The sequence below is a fragment of the Anas acuta genome, chromosome 1 (assembly GCF_963932015.1).
Source record: "Anas acuta chromosome 1, bAnaAcu1.1, whole genome shotgun sequence".
In the NCBI taxonomy this organism is placed as follows: domain Eukaryota; kingdom Metazoa; phylum Chordata; class Aves; order Anseriformes; family Anatidae; genus Anas; species Anas acuta.
Genome location: NC_088979.1, coordinates 139,044,195 through 139,060,804, shown reverse-complemented (window position 1 = coordinate 139,060,804; position 16,610 = coordinate 139,044,195). Strand labels below are relative to the sequence as shown.

Genomic DNA, 16,610 nt, shown 5'->3' with positions numbered 1-16,610 from the left:
CATCTAGATTCCTGCTTTTTAACTGTGAATAAAGAAAGATCAGGAAGTCATTACATACTTAGCAGAGATTCAAAATAATGATGTGATTGGGCAAGGGAGGTACCACAGGATTTGCAGCTTTAGTGCTGAGCAGTTATGTTTTAAGAACATGAGGAAAAGACTGCTCCATTTGGCAGGAACTTCAGTGGGTTTCTTATTTGTTGACGTGAACATCTGGTAGTGAAGGGGAAATGCACAGAGATTATCAGCTCACTTCTCATTAGATTCATCACTCTCTTTTCTGCCTCAATGTAAAAGGGGGAAGGGCTCCTTTTAGAACCTTAAAAAAATGATGTTTTCTCATTAGACTGGTGAAAAATCTTTAGTTACGATTTTCCATGCTAATTACATGAATATTTTTGTACCTTTCTTCTATATTTAAATCAACAAAATGAAAAGCATCAGCTTTTCACATTTGAACATCTTTTGGTTGATTAATTTAAATTTTTCTAGAGGGGAAAATAGAAAGAAAAAGTCATATCAAGTCCAATTGCCAAACTATGTTCACTCCCTTCAGCTCAGGGAATAAAGCTCTCCTCCCTTACACTCATGTACATATCATCTGTGTAATATAACTCAGAATTGCACTGCAACGGGAACCCTTGCTAGTCTAGAAGGAGCCCATGGCTGACAACAAGACACTGAAAAAATCCAGTGCTCAGGGCTTGCTGCAGGATCTTGCACTCTGCATCTGGAGTGAGTTCATTTGTGAAAATTCTCCTTGCTGCCTTTCTAAACCACTGGCTCAGCATCCCTGTTGTTGCATCTGCAACCCCCCTCCGGCCCTTCTGGAGAGTAAAGAAAAGCTTTTGAGGACCATAAGGACATGTATCTTTTAACTGATGCATGTGTGGTATTTGTTTTGTTTTGCCAGCTCAGTATTTATAAAACCAGGGATGTGTTAATTAAAACATGATATAAAGATATTATGTAAAGAATTTCTTCTGGCTCAAAAAACAAGCGTGGAATATCTGATCATGGTTATTACCCAAAGACTTCTCTCTAATTTTTTTTTTCTTTTTTTGCTTCTGCCATTCAGAAGGCTCACAGCTCTTCACACCCAGAGGAATAGCCTCTGACACAGATGCGACCTGTTTATACAAGGGTGTAGAGATTGTGACTACCTTAGCTGCACTTTGAATAAAAATAACTATATTCCTCCTAATGTATTTTAGTAACCAGAGCTCATGAGCTTCCTGATGACCCTAGGAGAACTTCTGCTGACCTCTGGGGATGTCCTGGGGGATGCAGCACCTGACCCCATCACATGTGTAACTTTAAACCCCCCTACGAGGCACCCTTCTGCCCGCCCCAAGGGGCTCTGGGACTCCCTGGGGTGCTCTGGGGTGTTTTCACCCCTGTTTTCACCCCTGCTGTTTGTGTGCTGTTTTTACCCCTGTTTCTCTCCCCTCTTCTGTCAGATTACCTGCCTATTTTCAAGGTCAGGCCCCAATTACTTTGTCTAGGTTTTGAATTTCTGCCTTTTTTACCAAGCCTAACTTTACCAGGTCAAATAAGTGGGTGGAGAGGGGAGCAGGGATTGTGCTCTTGCATTCATGAGAGAGACAAACTACAGTGTATTTTTCCCCATGTCTGTAGGAACCTGTCACTGTCTCTTCACACGTAGTGACCATTTCCAGCCTTACCCCTGCCACCTCTTACAACTGCAGTGTGACCACCTTCAGCCACAATAGCCCCAGTGTCCCCACTTTCATTGCGGTTTCTACCATGGGTAAGCAGCACTTTTTTGCTTTCTTCTTCTTCCTTCAGCAGCAACATCTGTTTCTCCTTGCTTCTCTGTAAAGCTGCTCTCAGTAATGCTGGCACCACTGATTGTGTCGTGGAAGGGCTGCCAGATGCGGATGGGGAAGCAACTTCAAAAAGTTTTTATTAAAAAAAAATGATTGGGGTTTGACTTGCAAAGTTACAAACTAGTGGCTCAGTTCTCTACTGGATTTTAGAAGTTAGGGACCTGGTTTGTGGTTTCAAGGCTGAACATCAAGATACTGCCTGATGACATTTATGGAGAAAAAAGTCTCCTCAGCCAAGCCCAAATGAAACAAGGAAAATCATATTGATGAGCTGCTAGGGAGAAAAAACACTTTTTGCTTTCATTGAGGAATTGGAGACAGGGTGAGAGAGAAGGAGAAGGGAGAATAGGTTATCCTGAGCAGTCAAACCCTGAAGAGATAGCTCCTGATGCAGGCTGCCTGGGCATGTAATGAAGTCTAGCTCTGTGAAGAAAGAAAATCAGTGTTAAACTACCCTGAGCACTGGACTTTTCTTTAGTCTCCCATTCAGAATGATCGGTGTCATCTCTACTTAGTTAGGGAGTCACATAGCTTTAGTCACTGTGTCCTATACATCATACACTACTCCATCTCCATGATTTGTAGTCTAAAAAATGCTTCTTTAGGCAACTGTTGATGTAAAGTTATTCTGAGCAAGTAAAGCAGGCAGGTTTTTTTCTTATTCTGCTCACTACGAGCAGAATAAGGTATCTGGTCTCATGCTAGTAAAACTGTATTGCACAAAAATAAATCAAGGTTTTGTTATTGAGAGCTGATTCAAGATCATAATTAAAACAGAATATAGTGTTAAAAATTATTTGCCAATGTCATTCAATTAATTTCAACACGGTATATTAACGAAGCCTTGGCCTTTGGATCTGAGAAGATATTATTACCGAAGAACATCTTCAGAACTGAAACGTGCTTTGGAGACATAGATGATGAAGAATAGATGTATTTTATATTTCCTTATGCCTTTTATCTTGTTTTAAAATGACAGTTAAAAGTTATATAGAGATATATAGATATATAGATATGTATCAGGACATGTCAAAGTTTAACAAAATGCCACAGTGAAGTCATTTCCTCACAGAAATTTAGTAAGATCAATAACTATTCAAAACTTCCTTTTATCTATAGTGGTAGATTTTTCTCTTTGGAAAACTCCAGGCTGAACAGTACATAAAAATAACTATCAACATACAGGGGTGGAGGTGGGGAACTGTTGGTTCTTCTGACCTGAATAACCAAGAGCTCTTGTTTGTATGTACAGTCACCGAGATGAATCCCAACATAGTGGTAATCTCTGTATTAGCCATCCTAAGTATCCTTCTGATTGGACTGCTGCTGGTGACTCTTGTTGTACTCAGGAGAAAACATCTACAAATGGCCAGGTAAGACCAGATTGATGTTAATTCCAAAACATTCAGACAACAACAAACACATCATGACATTAGTTGCAGCTTGTGTGCATGGGTGATGTTCGAGATGCTTGTGAGTAGGATACCTTCAAAAAAGCAGTCTCTCTACTCTTTAAGAGTATAGAGTATCAAGTCTTCTCTTTCAATTTTCATTTTGGACCTTAGCTATGAGCATCAACCTTTGTCTCATTATGAGCTTTGCTGGACTGGGTAAATGAGAAGTGCAGTCACCTGTTACAAAAGGTTTGTGTCAAAAACCTGAAGGGTGATTAGGGTCTGAGGCAACTAGGCAGGGCAGGACATGAAGATGCTTTGCAAATCTTTCATATGGCTTGGAACAGATTTTCTGTGTCAACAGATAAGATGGTTAGTTAATCAGGCCAAGGATGCTGTATTTCAGGTGCCATGTAAGGCCTAAGACCTGTCAACCAGGGAGAACTGTGGAGGATTCTCCAAACTCTCTGTATGTGTTTCACCTCCTGGGTCTGGGAGGGTCCTGGAGTCTTCATTCTTTTTTTTTTTTTTATCTGTGTAGTAGAGTTTATATTAATTTATTCTTCTGTGTAGAGAAAGTAAATGATTTCATGTAAAAAGCTTTTGTAAATAATCTTGGACTTGGCTACCTTGCAGACTACCTTTTGTGTGTTGTATCTTGGCTATATATTCCGTGCTAGAGATGACCACATAACAAAGATTTTTCAGGCCATATCTTTCAGTGGACAGTATGTGTTTTGTTTCTTTTACATGTGCCTTGCTCTGGGAAAATCCTGGCTAAATTAATTTTCTTTCCTATTGAATTACTGCACAGGCAGCCCAAAGAGTTTTTCCCCTCTTTGTCACTGCTTCTAGTCAAAGAAGATAAAAAACCCAGGAGGAAATTAAAAGTAAATCCAATGAGAGTCTGCAAGCAACTGTTGGTTTAAATCAAGGAAACAAAAATAGTCAAGTCAGTTTATCATTTGCAGCAGAAAATAATTAATTTGTGATAAATTTACTGGGATATTACTCAGGAAATTCAGTATTTTTCACATTTATTATGTGAATTCAAAGTTACCATGTCTCTGTCAAATGTAGACAATTATGCATCTTCTCTTAATAGAAGGTTGGACTATAAATATTTAGTGTAGAAAAGTAAATCCTTAGTCTGTGTCCTGAAGCCAGCAAGTAGTGGTAGTGCCAGGCTATAGAAAGCCCAAATCTGAACAGAAGATGTGGTTTATTTCAGTTCTTTATTACCAATCTTTTCCTTTTTTTCAGCCTTTTTGAGGATTATTAAAGACCCTGGTCTTGGGTGGTGTTGAACATTTACTTGTTTTGGAGGACTATATTAAGGGATTTCAGTTGTGTTTATAATACATAATCTCAGACCTAGTCACAAATGTGAGTGCTCAGCACTTCCCAGAAACTTCTGGAATTCTCCGTTAAATCAAAATCATTGCAAGCATTGAAAATCCAAAAATGGTAACTTTATACCCAACTGTCTTCCTGAAACAGGGAGTGTGGGGCTGGAACCTTTGTCAACTTTGCATCTTTAGAGAGAGATGGAAAGCTTCCATATAATTGGTGAGTGTTTTAAAGCAAAGCTCTTAATTATATTTTTCCCTACCTCTGCTTTTTGGCAAATATGATATTTAAATCTTAAAATCTTATTTGTATGTAATCACTGTCCCTGATTAAGATAAAACCACTATTACTTTATTACTTTATTTCTTGAATGATGACTAAAGACTGTATACTGTCACCTGGTATTTTTAGTAGGGAATGATGTACATGTATACATGTCAACCGAGTTGCATACATGTGATTTTGGAGCATATATATATATATATATATATATATATATATATATATTTTTACTGACACATTTTTATTGACACATAATTCCTAAAATAACAGAAGTGTAGAAACTTGATCTATAAATCCATCAGCACTTCCATAGGAATATATTTACACCAAGGAATAAGCTTTCCTGTAGATGATCAATTAGCAGGTGTCTTCATGCAATACCACTAGTTAATTTTTCCTTGGATTGCAAGACAAGGGCAAACCAACTCAAATATTTACTGTAAATTTTTGTTCAGTACAGTAGAAATGACTGGAAGAAAAACTAATTCTTCCTAGTCTAGAAAATCACCTTAAATAGCTGCAGGCACTGACTATGGACTCCAAACCATCACTGACACTATCAGCTGAAGAGAAGTATTTGAATGTAGTCTTAGAATTAGCTTTTACAGAAGCAAAAAGTATCTAAAATCTACCTCACTGCTACCAGCATGGTCATTCACAACCCTATTTTGATTATCAAATGGGTTTTTACTATTTTGTTATTAGCAATCTCTTCAAAAAGATCCATGACTTTCAAGGCAAGTCCAAACACAGATATTTAAAAATATGTTGTCAGCCCCCTGAAGCCTCATTCCAGTATGTAGGAAGAAGAAAATATGAGCCTTGTGTTTACACACATGGTCAGCTTTGTTGATAGCTAAGTTGGACAGAGGAGTTAGTGTGCTGGGAATTGGTTCCATGATCTCATGGGACACAGCCTGCCAGCAAGGAGGACAGGATTAAATGGATTGACACAACACCACAACAAGTCTTTTGCTAATAAACGTGTAAACTGAACTAACAAGCCCAGCAAATCCTGTCAATACCTCTCTGTGCTGCTAATTAACTGGTTATTAAACAAGCTTTTCACTTGCTTGGTTTAGCTTTAATAGCAGCCAGCTGTATGCAGCAGAAACTAATCTCTCTTTCAGCTTCTCATTCTTGGACTATATTAATGGCAACAAAGGCAGAAGATCAAACACTCATGTTAATTAAATATCCAAGCCTGAATCAAATGATTAAAGTAGCATCAAATGTTATTAAAACCATAAAAAGCTTTTTTATGGGAAGAGGAATTAATAGGTATGGATGTGTAAGTGAAGTTTCTCGTTGCTTGATTTAGTATATGTGCATGTGTGTGTGTATATATGTATATATGCATAAATTATGTTACAAAAATATAAATTTTGGAAATTATTCTGCTTAATGCCTCCACAAATGTTTGGTATTTGAAGTCAGTATGCCCTAAACTTACATTACTGACTTCTCTGAGAGTTAGTGAAGATACCTTGTTCTGTGTGCCTCTGTTGTCTAATCTCAACTCCAGATTCACTGTCCATCCAGGCAGCCAATTGGGAACCATGGCCCCAAAGACAGGTACAAGGATTAAGAAACCGATTTTGCTTGGTGTCATTCTGGGGTCCTAATCAGGGTGCTATGGGTGTATCACTGATTCCTAAGGAAATTTCAGCTCAGCAGAGTTTTCAGGACTTTGCTAATCTCTGCATCTCTCTCTTTTAATTAAATAAAATTCAAAAATCAATACATCTGAGCAGTGGGTGAAAGACTGCATAATTCCAGAAAAACAAAGTTTTATTTATTGGGCAATTATGTGTTTTTCATGCATTGAACAAAATCAATTATTTTTTCATGCTGGCAGTTCCTAAATCTACATTGTGAATGATATAAGCAGGTCTGCAAGCATACTAGCTTGTGATTTGGTAAAGTGTCGAAACTGCTCGTGATGATTTGACAATGAAAGAAGATACAAACTTAATTAATTCCTACTGCCTCTGCAGACAAAAGGAAGTAAACACTCTGGAAAACCTCATTTGGGGTATCCCAAAGAAAAGATGACTATTTTGGCAACATCATCCCTTCTTTCTCCTAAGACTAATGAAAACCTCTCTGTGGTGCTAAAGATCTGCTTACAGAAGGCCAAAATTTATCCTCAATCTAGTCCCGTGGAAACCCTGATGGCAGATAGGCCCTAAAGCCCTGATCCTATAACTGCTTTGGTAGATAATTATCTAGAAAGCTGAATTGCTCTGCTGTCTTCACTAGTGTTGTTCTCAAAGCACGGAGAAGTAATCCACATCCTAGGTAACATGACTGGTTTCGTTGGTCATTTTTATGGGGAGAGTGGCTCTCCTGCAGAGGAGCTGGCAGAGGAGGAGCTCCCTTTCCAAGTTTTACGCAGGGCTCTTGCTTCTGGCCAACTCATGCTGCAATCCCTACCAATGTCTGGGGAAGTTACCTAGCATAAACTGCACTGCCCATTTTCTCCTTAGCAATAAAACCCAATGAAATGTATCTTGGAGTTTTCACTGTGTGGGCAGTCTTCTATCCCTAGTTGGAAGATTGATATTAGAGGTTATTACAGTTGATAGGACTTGCTTTTCAGGGAAAACAGAGGATATACCTACATCATAATAGCCAGGAGTATTGGGAAAAAAAAAAAAAAAAAAAGGAAATTTCACTTTGTGGTTCTCTAGAACAGTTGTGGAAGGATGGTATTACCTTTGAGACAGTAGACTTTCTGATGAGAAAAAAAAAAAGGAGGGGGGAGTGTATTTGGCCAGAAGTCATATTACTGTGGCAATTTTTACTGAAGTTTAATAAGTTTTTCACATCTGCAAGGTGCTTATATCCCCCTCAACCACTAGGAAGAACGGGCCTTATTGTGTTCCCTGAGTTAATTTGGTAAAGAGGTTGCAAATACAGAAGTTTGGTACTACTTTGTACTCAAATTTCCTTTAGCCATAATGAAACCTGCTGAGGGTAGTTATTCATAGGAACCATGGCTAGAGGAAGTTCAGGTGATATTTTGGTGAAAACCTAGAAGAGAATGTAAAGTACAGATAGGACTCTGCAAAATGTTGTGTGGATGTTTTCAGAAATCTGACTCAATGATTAGGAGTATTAGGAGATACTCGAATGATCTGTATTTAACTCTGATACAGGCATTCCTACTGGTATCCACGAGATCAATTGCAGGAACAAAGGTAGTAGATCATCATAGTCATATGTGGTAAAAACAAACTACATCTGTCCTGCAATAGCTCAAAACATCAAAAAAATAGATTTAGCACCACTTAAGTGTTATACTTATATATATAAGTAACACTTAAGTGTTAGCACCTGTGGATGAAACTCACAATCACTTTACTCTCTGAAAATCTGCCAGTTTATCATATTAATGCTGAATTAGAATAACAGACCTGAATCAAAACCACAAAACACATTTATTCTGATCATATAGAATTTTATTGAGGAGTAAAAATTCTGTGGATGCTAATAATATTCTTATGAAGTAAGTAAGAAGAAGCCTTTATGGATTTAGCAGATTATTAAAATAGAATTTGCTGATCTCCTGACTTCTGTTTGTCTTACTAACTCCTCACTTTTTCATCTTTATGTATGTTATTTATTAATGCTCACAGGCGTAGAAGTGTATTTGCTTTCCTAACTCTGCTACCCTCATGCCTTTGGACTGATTATCTTTTGGCATTTTATATTAATCCTTGGTAAGTGATTTACTTGTTTTTCCATATGCAATATGTAACCGATGTTAATTTCTATTACATGAAAGATGTGTGATTCTTTTATTTTCAAATGGTAAAAGCTCTTGAAGTAATGATTTTCTTGTACTATAACATGGATTGGAGAGGATGTGGGTATCAAAGTATTTGCTACCCTGCTTTATATATTTCATATCAGTTTATGCTCCAACCTATTTTGATATTAAAAAGCTAATTTCATGGTGATAATCATACTCATTTCGTCGCTGTCTCTTTGCAGTTTTTGCCATTTCATTATAAATCCTGGCATCTTCTGTACGAGTTATTCATCTGTTCATTGCCTGGCATTGCCTTCTGCTGCTGCTGCTTTTCACATACTAAAATTTCTTGATATTCGCCCACTTCTCTGTTGTGTGATGTCAAATGACTTTGTTTTTAAAGGTGTAGTTTTTCCCTACTGACTTCAGTAAAAGTTTTGCTTTTGGAGACAATTCACTGAGGGTCCATACAAACTAGCATTCCCCAAGTATAAAAATCTTGTCACTGTGTGCATGTCTGTGTGTGTGTATTGAATAGTTTTGTCTAAAATAGTTTATAAAACCTTAGTAAAGTATTGATATATATATATATTTAATACTTATCCACCAAAATCCGAGGGTCTATTTAAAAACAGAACTGTTTTATGAACTATTTACTTTATATATATATACATATATATGTATATATAAATGGGCTATGATCCAAAAATACTACTTTTTTTACATAATATAAACTTATGTTCCTGATGGTCTGGAGTCCAAGGGATAGTGATGTACAAAAATGTGTTTGGTATCAAAATTAAGATTTACTTTTGACCAAATATTTTCACTTATGTTACCACAGAGCAACAGTGCCCTGGTTAGGTAGTCATAGAAATTTTCAGCATAGAGATTTCTGAGACTGGTGTTCTTTGGGTCAGGTTGACTCTGTAGAAGATACAAAGATCTATCTCTTTCTTTCATCCTTTTGCCTCTTTTTGTTTAGTATGCATTATTAATATTAATATCATTAATATCAATATGCATTAACTCACCTCTCCAGATGTGTGTCGTTCTTCAGAGGTTTCCACTACAATGAAAAGCTACCTAGTTTAGTTTAGATGACCAATTTTCAAGGAGTTGAAGTTGAAAAGAGATAAGATGAATTGCTCTCTTTGTATTTTAATCTGTAGCGTAAATGAAAGAAAAGATGAAACACTAGCTAACATTTCAAAAGTGTTTTGCACACACATTGGTTTAAAACATTTATGAACATTCATGAAACAAATACAGCACTAAAAAGGCCTTTTGAGGAGTCTCAAAGCACAAGAAATTTTTGATGAGAAATGGATGCCAATCATTTATTTTAGTTTTGAAGTGTTCCTTGGAGAAGAATTCTTAAATCAGTCCTGTCATAAACAGCACCCTGATTTTTTTTTCATTCTGAAATGAATTCCAATCTACCCAACATTAAAGATTTATCATGGTCATAGGGGATAGGATAGAAATGCATTGAGTAATTTAAGTAAATTAATTTTAAGATTTCTTTGGGAAACAAATCTTTGAAGATGTAGAATAAATACTAATAATGTATTTATATATTATATTTAAAGAGGTGACAAATAGATGACAGGATATGTATAGTTAGCATTGTGGGCTGAAGAGGTATATCAATGCTTTGCAACGTAAAGTAATACTTTACACTCCACATTAGTGTAAAATTGGTATTACCATAGCTCTTCTTAAATCTGTAGGTGAAGCTTCACATCTAAATGCAAGTGTACATTGAAAAGATAAAAAAAAAAAAAAAAACTATAGCTGTGGCTGCTCCAGAAGCTGAGCATTTCAATTATAAACTTGGAAGGGAAAAAAAAAAAAAAGAAAAGAAAAGAAAAAGAAAAATGCTCCACTTCTTAATATTTCTTTTTGTATCTTCATTTTTTTGAAATGAAAAGTCTTCAGTTTTAATTTATCAATTGAAGCTATGACACATGTATCTATGACACATGTATCTAGAAATAATTTTACTATTATCATGAAATTAAAAATTGTATCATTATAATGTGATTAATGAACATTATTTGACGCCCAGGGAAAAAAAAAATGACACCACTAGAATTCATTATGAGTAAGTGAAAATCTACTCAAGCTCTGTGTTTGGTTTAACAGAGAGGATCAGTGTTTTCAAAACTTTATCCAAATTATTTGAGGTTTCTCACTTAGTGCATTTACTCTGATTAATTGGGTAATTAATTGTGGAACCAACAAAATGAACACACATACACACACCCTCCAAAAATCCACATGGTGGTGGTTAGTGTAGTGTAGTTCTTAAGTCAATTTCTTATGGGTTGTACTGCTTTAACTCACTCATAAGCTTGCTTTCACCTGTCACTACTGAATTATATCTCTTATAAATCATGTGAAGACAAGTGTTTTACATGACTAGCATAATTATCTCTAGCTGTTAAAGTCAATTAAAATTATCTAAGGTTTAAGCTTTAGTCCCGCTGAAGTAATTAGGATATTTGCCATTGTCTTCATTGATCATCCTAAGCAGGTTATGCAATGAGTGACAAATAGCATCAAAGCCCTTTCCTTTCTCCTTCACTGTTAACTGAATTTGCAAGTGGTCTTCTCTTCCCTTTGACACTTCTTGTCACTGGTTGCTCTCTAGCATTGGCACCCATTTTCCCAGACCAATAGAACCGGAGTGGAGCAGTATGGGACACGTTGGTTTTCCATCCCCTGCAACAGCAGAGACCCTGCCAGGCTCGGCTGGGCTCAGAACTCAGCCCTGGCCCACATGAAGCCAGCATTGCAGTTGGGTCAGGATTAGCCGAGGACCCGTTGCTTGTTGGAACAGGTTTTCACAAGGTGGTAGTTCCCAGAGCCACTGAATGGAAAACACATCCCACTGGAATCAATGCAAATTTTGCAATCAGCTTTAAAATGACCAAGATATTATCAGCAAGCTTATCATGACTATTATGGTGGCCAGTAAACATGCACTCTTGAATCAGTACTAATTATAAAGAATATATAGTAGTTTAATGAATGAAAAACACATTTATTTATTTATTTATTTTACAGGAGTAAAAATGGATTAAAGAAGAGGAAGCTGACCAAGTATGTAACATCTTTGATATTTAATTAATTTTAAAATAAAATTTAAAAAATCTCCTTAAACTAAACATCTATTATGTGGTATATGGTATAATGATATTGCAATTACATATATAGAAGGCTTCTTGGTAAACATGCCATGAAAGATGTCTGAAGGCAGAAAACAAATAGTAATTGGACAAAAGCAATTCTGCTCAACAGATAAATTGTGGTAAAACAGCTCCTCACTGATAGAAAATTAGTCATCAGGGAAATGATCAATTATCCAACTTAGTGATTCCAATGGAGCTTATCCTTAGTTAAAAATGACAAATGATGAAAAACTGGAATCCTTTTTTTTTTTTTGTGGAGTTATTTCCCTCTTGACATGAGGCTCTCATTACGTTTGTTGCTAGAACACAGAAATCATTAATGCTAACTGGTAAACAGGAGTAATTAAGTGGTGATAAGACAGGTTCCTCTGGGCATATTGCCTCAAAGTAAATGAAAAGATTACTGTGTACATGCTTCAGTAGCTTGTAAATTAAAGCATGATAATTAGGTGAAGGAAGCTGTTTACCTGTGTTTCCTTATTCAGAGTGTTAGGCTAATTGTTTCTCCTTTATGTTCAGAGACTCTGCCTGTTCTAAGGAAAAACCCTCACCTGGTGGAAAAATGTGTAGAATGATGAGTGTCACTAAATCAAAACTAATTTATACTCTGCATAGTTTTATATGCCACTTGTTTCAGCCACACTTGTTTCAGTCTGGGAGGATAATTTGTATTATATACAAAAATGTAAATTTGTATGTAAATTTGTATAGTTCTCAAAGCCAGCAGAGAATGTTGTCACTGCAGTGACATCCAAAATGATGTTTTAACATTTTTTTCCAGGACCTTGTCAAAAAACAAAACCTCTATGTGAAATCCGTTTTTCTGTGTGAGCAAAGCTCAGATGAGTTTTAAAATTGTCATTTTGCCAGATGTTTTCCTTGTGTGAAAACAACCTTCTGCATGTCACAAAGGCAACTTAAGTGAAGAAGCATGCTCTTAGGATGGCATGTAGAGTGCTTTGCACCGGGGTGCTGAATCTCCCCACTTACCATGGTGTCACCTGCACCCTGGGGACATATCTACATTAAATGTGGTTCAAGGAGCAGGGATTTGTAGGAAAGGTGCATGGGCCCTTCCCCCCGCTTCAGGCCTGTGGTTTACCTCATTTAGGACAACTCCAACCCCCAGCCCTTGTCAAACCCATCAGTGCCAGCAGCACTTGTATATAGTATTCTGAGGGAAAATAAAAATGAAACCTAGTACTTTTTTTTTTTTCTTTCTCTTAATTTGTATGTTTTTCTTTTTTTAAAGCCCTGTCCAATTGGATGATTTTGATGGCTACATCAAGGATATGGCCAAAGATTCTGATTATAAATTTTCTCTGCAATTTGAGGTAAATCTATGGGGACTCTGTCATCTCCTAGCTGCCATGACTAGATCAGCTTTTTCCAGATGTTAGGTTTGTGTGGTGTCTTCCTGTGCAACGACTGTGCAGTGTGTACTGTTTCTAGGTGGGTCAGTTTCACTTCAAGTTCTGCAGAATTTGAAAGCAGGCCTTGGTACCATTAAAGAACACATTTAGTAAGCAGAATGGAGTGTGTCATCATGTGTAATTCGAGACAATTGTCAGATCAACACACTTCCTTTAAGTATAGGGCATGCCAATGGCCTAAATTGAATTAAAGGTTTTTACAATGTCTTTAATTTGAGGGGCAGCAGTGGAACGAGGAAGTAACATCAAAACTCTCTTGAAGATCAAGGAAGGCTCTTAAACAGCAATTGAGATACATTATCTTCATTACCCTGCATTTAAAGTCAGTTTAGTAATATAAAACTAAAAAGCTCCAGTCCTAGAGCTAGCTCCCAAAGGCTCGAAGGGGGAACAAGAGGACTGTCAGGGCATTACCACTGCTCTGGGTGGCTATCATTCCCTTACTGCCAGTGAAAGTCCTCCGGTGCATCGCATGTTAGATGTAACTATTGAAGGTAGTGACTGGAAAGATTTTTCAAGCATTCCCTAGTAGAAAGATCAAAAGCCACTTGAGGACTCAGTGAAAACACTTTAAGTGGGGTGGATGGCCACCACAGAATTTGTCAGCCCCCTTGATTTGACACTATTTTGGCTAACTACATGTGGGTGGGAAAGAGCAGGCTGTTGTCAGAGCCTTGAGTGGTAGCAGTGCATTGGCACCATCAGTAGATGAGACCACATTGTTGCTCTGTGGCTGTTTGGAGCCAAATGTAGGGGCATCAGATAAATAAACTTAGGGTAGAAATGCTGTTGGTTTCTACTGTTTTATAAACATTTTCAGTCTGGTACATAGCACAGGCATTCACTTCACAAAGAATCATTTTATGAACCTTGGAGAGTTTTACCTTGGCATTTTTCTTTCTCTTACTCCAGGAGCTAAAACTGATTGGGCTTGACATACCACACTTTGCTGCTGATCTTCCCATGAATCGCTGTAAAAATCGCTACACAAATATCCTGCCATGTAAGTACAGTACATGCAGGTGACTGATAAAGTCCCTCGAGTGGGAAAGACGATTTTTAATAAGAGAATGAGGGAATCAAGACAGATTTTCTGACTGATAAAAGCCTGTTCTAAAGCTTGTCCTTAGAGAGAAGCAGGAAATAGGTGTTATATTGTTAGCTTTGAAGAGACATAGCTTTTGGGGGATGTTTGTCAAGACTGGATTTTGGAGGTGGGAAACACAAGGTTGTTTCTACTACTGAGTAGTGGTACTATTTTTTTTTTTCCTATGATTTTAATGAAACATAGGGGAGCCCAAAGGGATGGTAATTGGAGGATATATTTTGCAGAACCGCAGTGATGGTGCATCCATGTAGTATTTAGTGAAGCAAACATTGTTCTCTGTTGGTGAATATGAACATTCTTTATTTTTTTAGTAGTTTTTATTTTCAGTTTTTATAAGATACTTTTAATTTTTGGTAGTTGGAGTTGAGTGTTGTGCTTGATGGCCAAATTATTTCTCATTTCCTTTTACAGATGATTTTAGTCGTGTCCGGTTAGTCTCAATGAATGAAGAGGAGGGATCTGACTACATTAATGCCAACTATATTCCTGTGAGTAAGGACACTCTGGTCAATGTAAAGAACAGTGTCTCGCACAGCAGTTAGAGCACATGAGCTGCAAACAGCACAATATCTTCTGGTAGCTCAGTTACATTTATCAGCATCTCCTTCAGCTTCCAGTACTTTGCCTACAGGGAGCTGTGCTTTCCACCGCCCACCAAAACAAAAGTGGGGTGGGGAGGGAGTTTTAACCGGTAGCACTCATAGTAACACTGGGTGCATTGTGAATCTTTGTGAAAATAATATTGAAGCAGTAGAAAAATGAGGAGGAAAGGTTAAGGTCTTTTTAAGACGGCAAGGATAGCAATTAGAAACTTTTAAACCAGAAACGTTTCTGAGTTTCTACTGCACCTGGAAAAAGGATGATGCCAGATACTACAACACGCAAAAAGCATATAGCCCAGATGGTGTGTAGGAAGCACTTCTGCTTTTCATTGCTTCTAGTCTTCCCAATGTACCTCATTCTGCCTGGCAATGTGCAGCTGTTTACACCCAGAACACCAAGAGTTTTAGGATAACTGAAGTGAACCCAGAGTTGTAGCCAAATATTTTGACAATGGGGGTGGACTAAAACCTCATAATCTCTTTCCTCTGTCCCTGCCCAAAGGTTTGCCCTTGTTTTATCACCCCCTTCTCCACTGCCCACTGGGGCTCAGTGTGTGCTGTGTTCAGGGAGAGCAATGTGCACTGCCTTACTCTGCATGGAGAGGCAGCAGGGCACTTCAGCATCCATTTAGAAGATGACATTTCACTTGGGGCCCATATACAGATGAGCATTTCTGCACCCTTGTTGACAGACTTGGCCCTGGCTGTGCTGGGGAGATCTGAGTCAGGATTACGGAAAAGGGAGGAGCCCTCAAATGAGTCAGTGAAACCACTTCTCTGTCACTGTGGCATCGCCCATGCATGTGCTGCTGAGTATGTTGCCTGTACTTAGCTTCTGTGTGGCAAGGGCCTGAACATAAACACTACAGCTGCATGTGTCTGAGCTTGTAGTGAATCAAGAAAGAAAAATGTTCCAGTCTTCAAAAGCATCGTTCTCAGATCAGGAAACTTCTATGACATTGGATTATGGATAATAGGATTTTACACAGGCAGTCCTTCCTGGATTACCAAGTTCTGTTTTTTGTAGTTTACAGCTGTTTGGTTTTACTTACAATATAATGCTGACCAAAAATTGTCTTCACAACAAGGACAGACACATCATCTTAATGCTTTTTTGTTCCTGAAGATTGCTTCTTTACCCCCCTCCAAACACTGATACCAGTGGTGATCTGTGTCTCCATGATAATAAGGATTCACCACTTAGGCTGGACAAACAAACAAGGTTCTGTGTAACAGAAAAACTTAGACTACACTGACTTTTAGAGATGTCTGGAGGAAACTGTGTATGGAAAGTACTCCCAAAATGTCAGTATTTTTACAATCCACATACTGTGGTGGCACAGAAAACGCTTAACTTACATAGGATCATGCTGTGTGTTGAATACATCTTTTGTTCTTTGGAGGAATATTAAATAACTTTCTAAATACAGTTTTGCTGATGCAGTCTCTTCAAATATGGTGATACTACATGCTAAAATGTCCTTTTTGTGTATCTTTCACATAGTCTTTATAATGGTCTTTTCTTTTTGGAGATGGGAAGGAGTCTTTTACAGATAAAGGCACATTGATAATGATAGGAGAAAAAATACATGGATGTGAAGTGTCTCAGCTCAGCAAAACATAACAATTATAATCTG

The 16,610-nt window shown here is 37.5% G+C and overlaps 1 protein-coding gene across 6 annotated transcripts in view; it reads left to right on the top strand.

Moving 5' to 3' along the window:
* Nucleotides 1-16,610, top strand: part of PTPRO (protein tyrosine phosphatase receptor type O) — a 202,860-nt gene that overhangs the window by 174,458 nt on the left and 11,792 nt on the right. For 5 of the 6 annotated variants that reach the window (XM_068659915.1, XM_068659875.1, XM_068659894.1 and 2 more), the window contains 8 exons: nt 1,639-1,771; nt 3,103-3,223; nt 4,745-4,813; nt 8,518-8,601; nt 11,706-11,741; nt 13,083-13,164; nt 14,176-14,266; nt 14,783-14,859. In XM_068659915.1, the coding sequence (XP_068516016.1) occupies nt 1,639-1,771; nt 3,103-3,223; nt 4,745-4,813; nt 8,518-8,601; nt 11,706-11,741; nt 13,083-13,164; nt 14,176-14,266; nt 14,783-14,859 (693 nt within the window). The remainder of the gene's footprint in view (nt 1-1,638; nt 1,772-3,102; nt 3,224-4,744; nt 4,814-8,517; nt 8,602-11,705; nt 11,742-13,082; nt 13,165-14,175; nt 14,267-14,782; nt 14,860-16,610) is intronic. The other variant, XM_068659884.1, reaches the window with a different exon arrangement.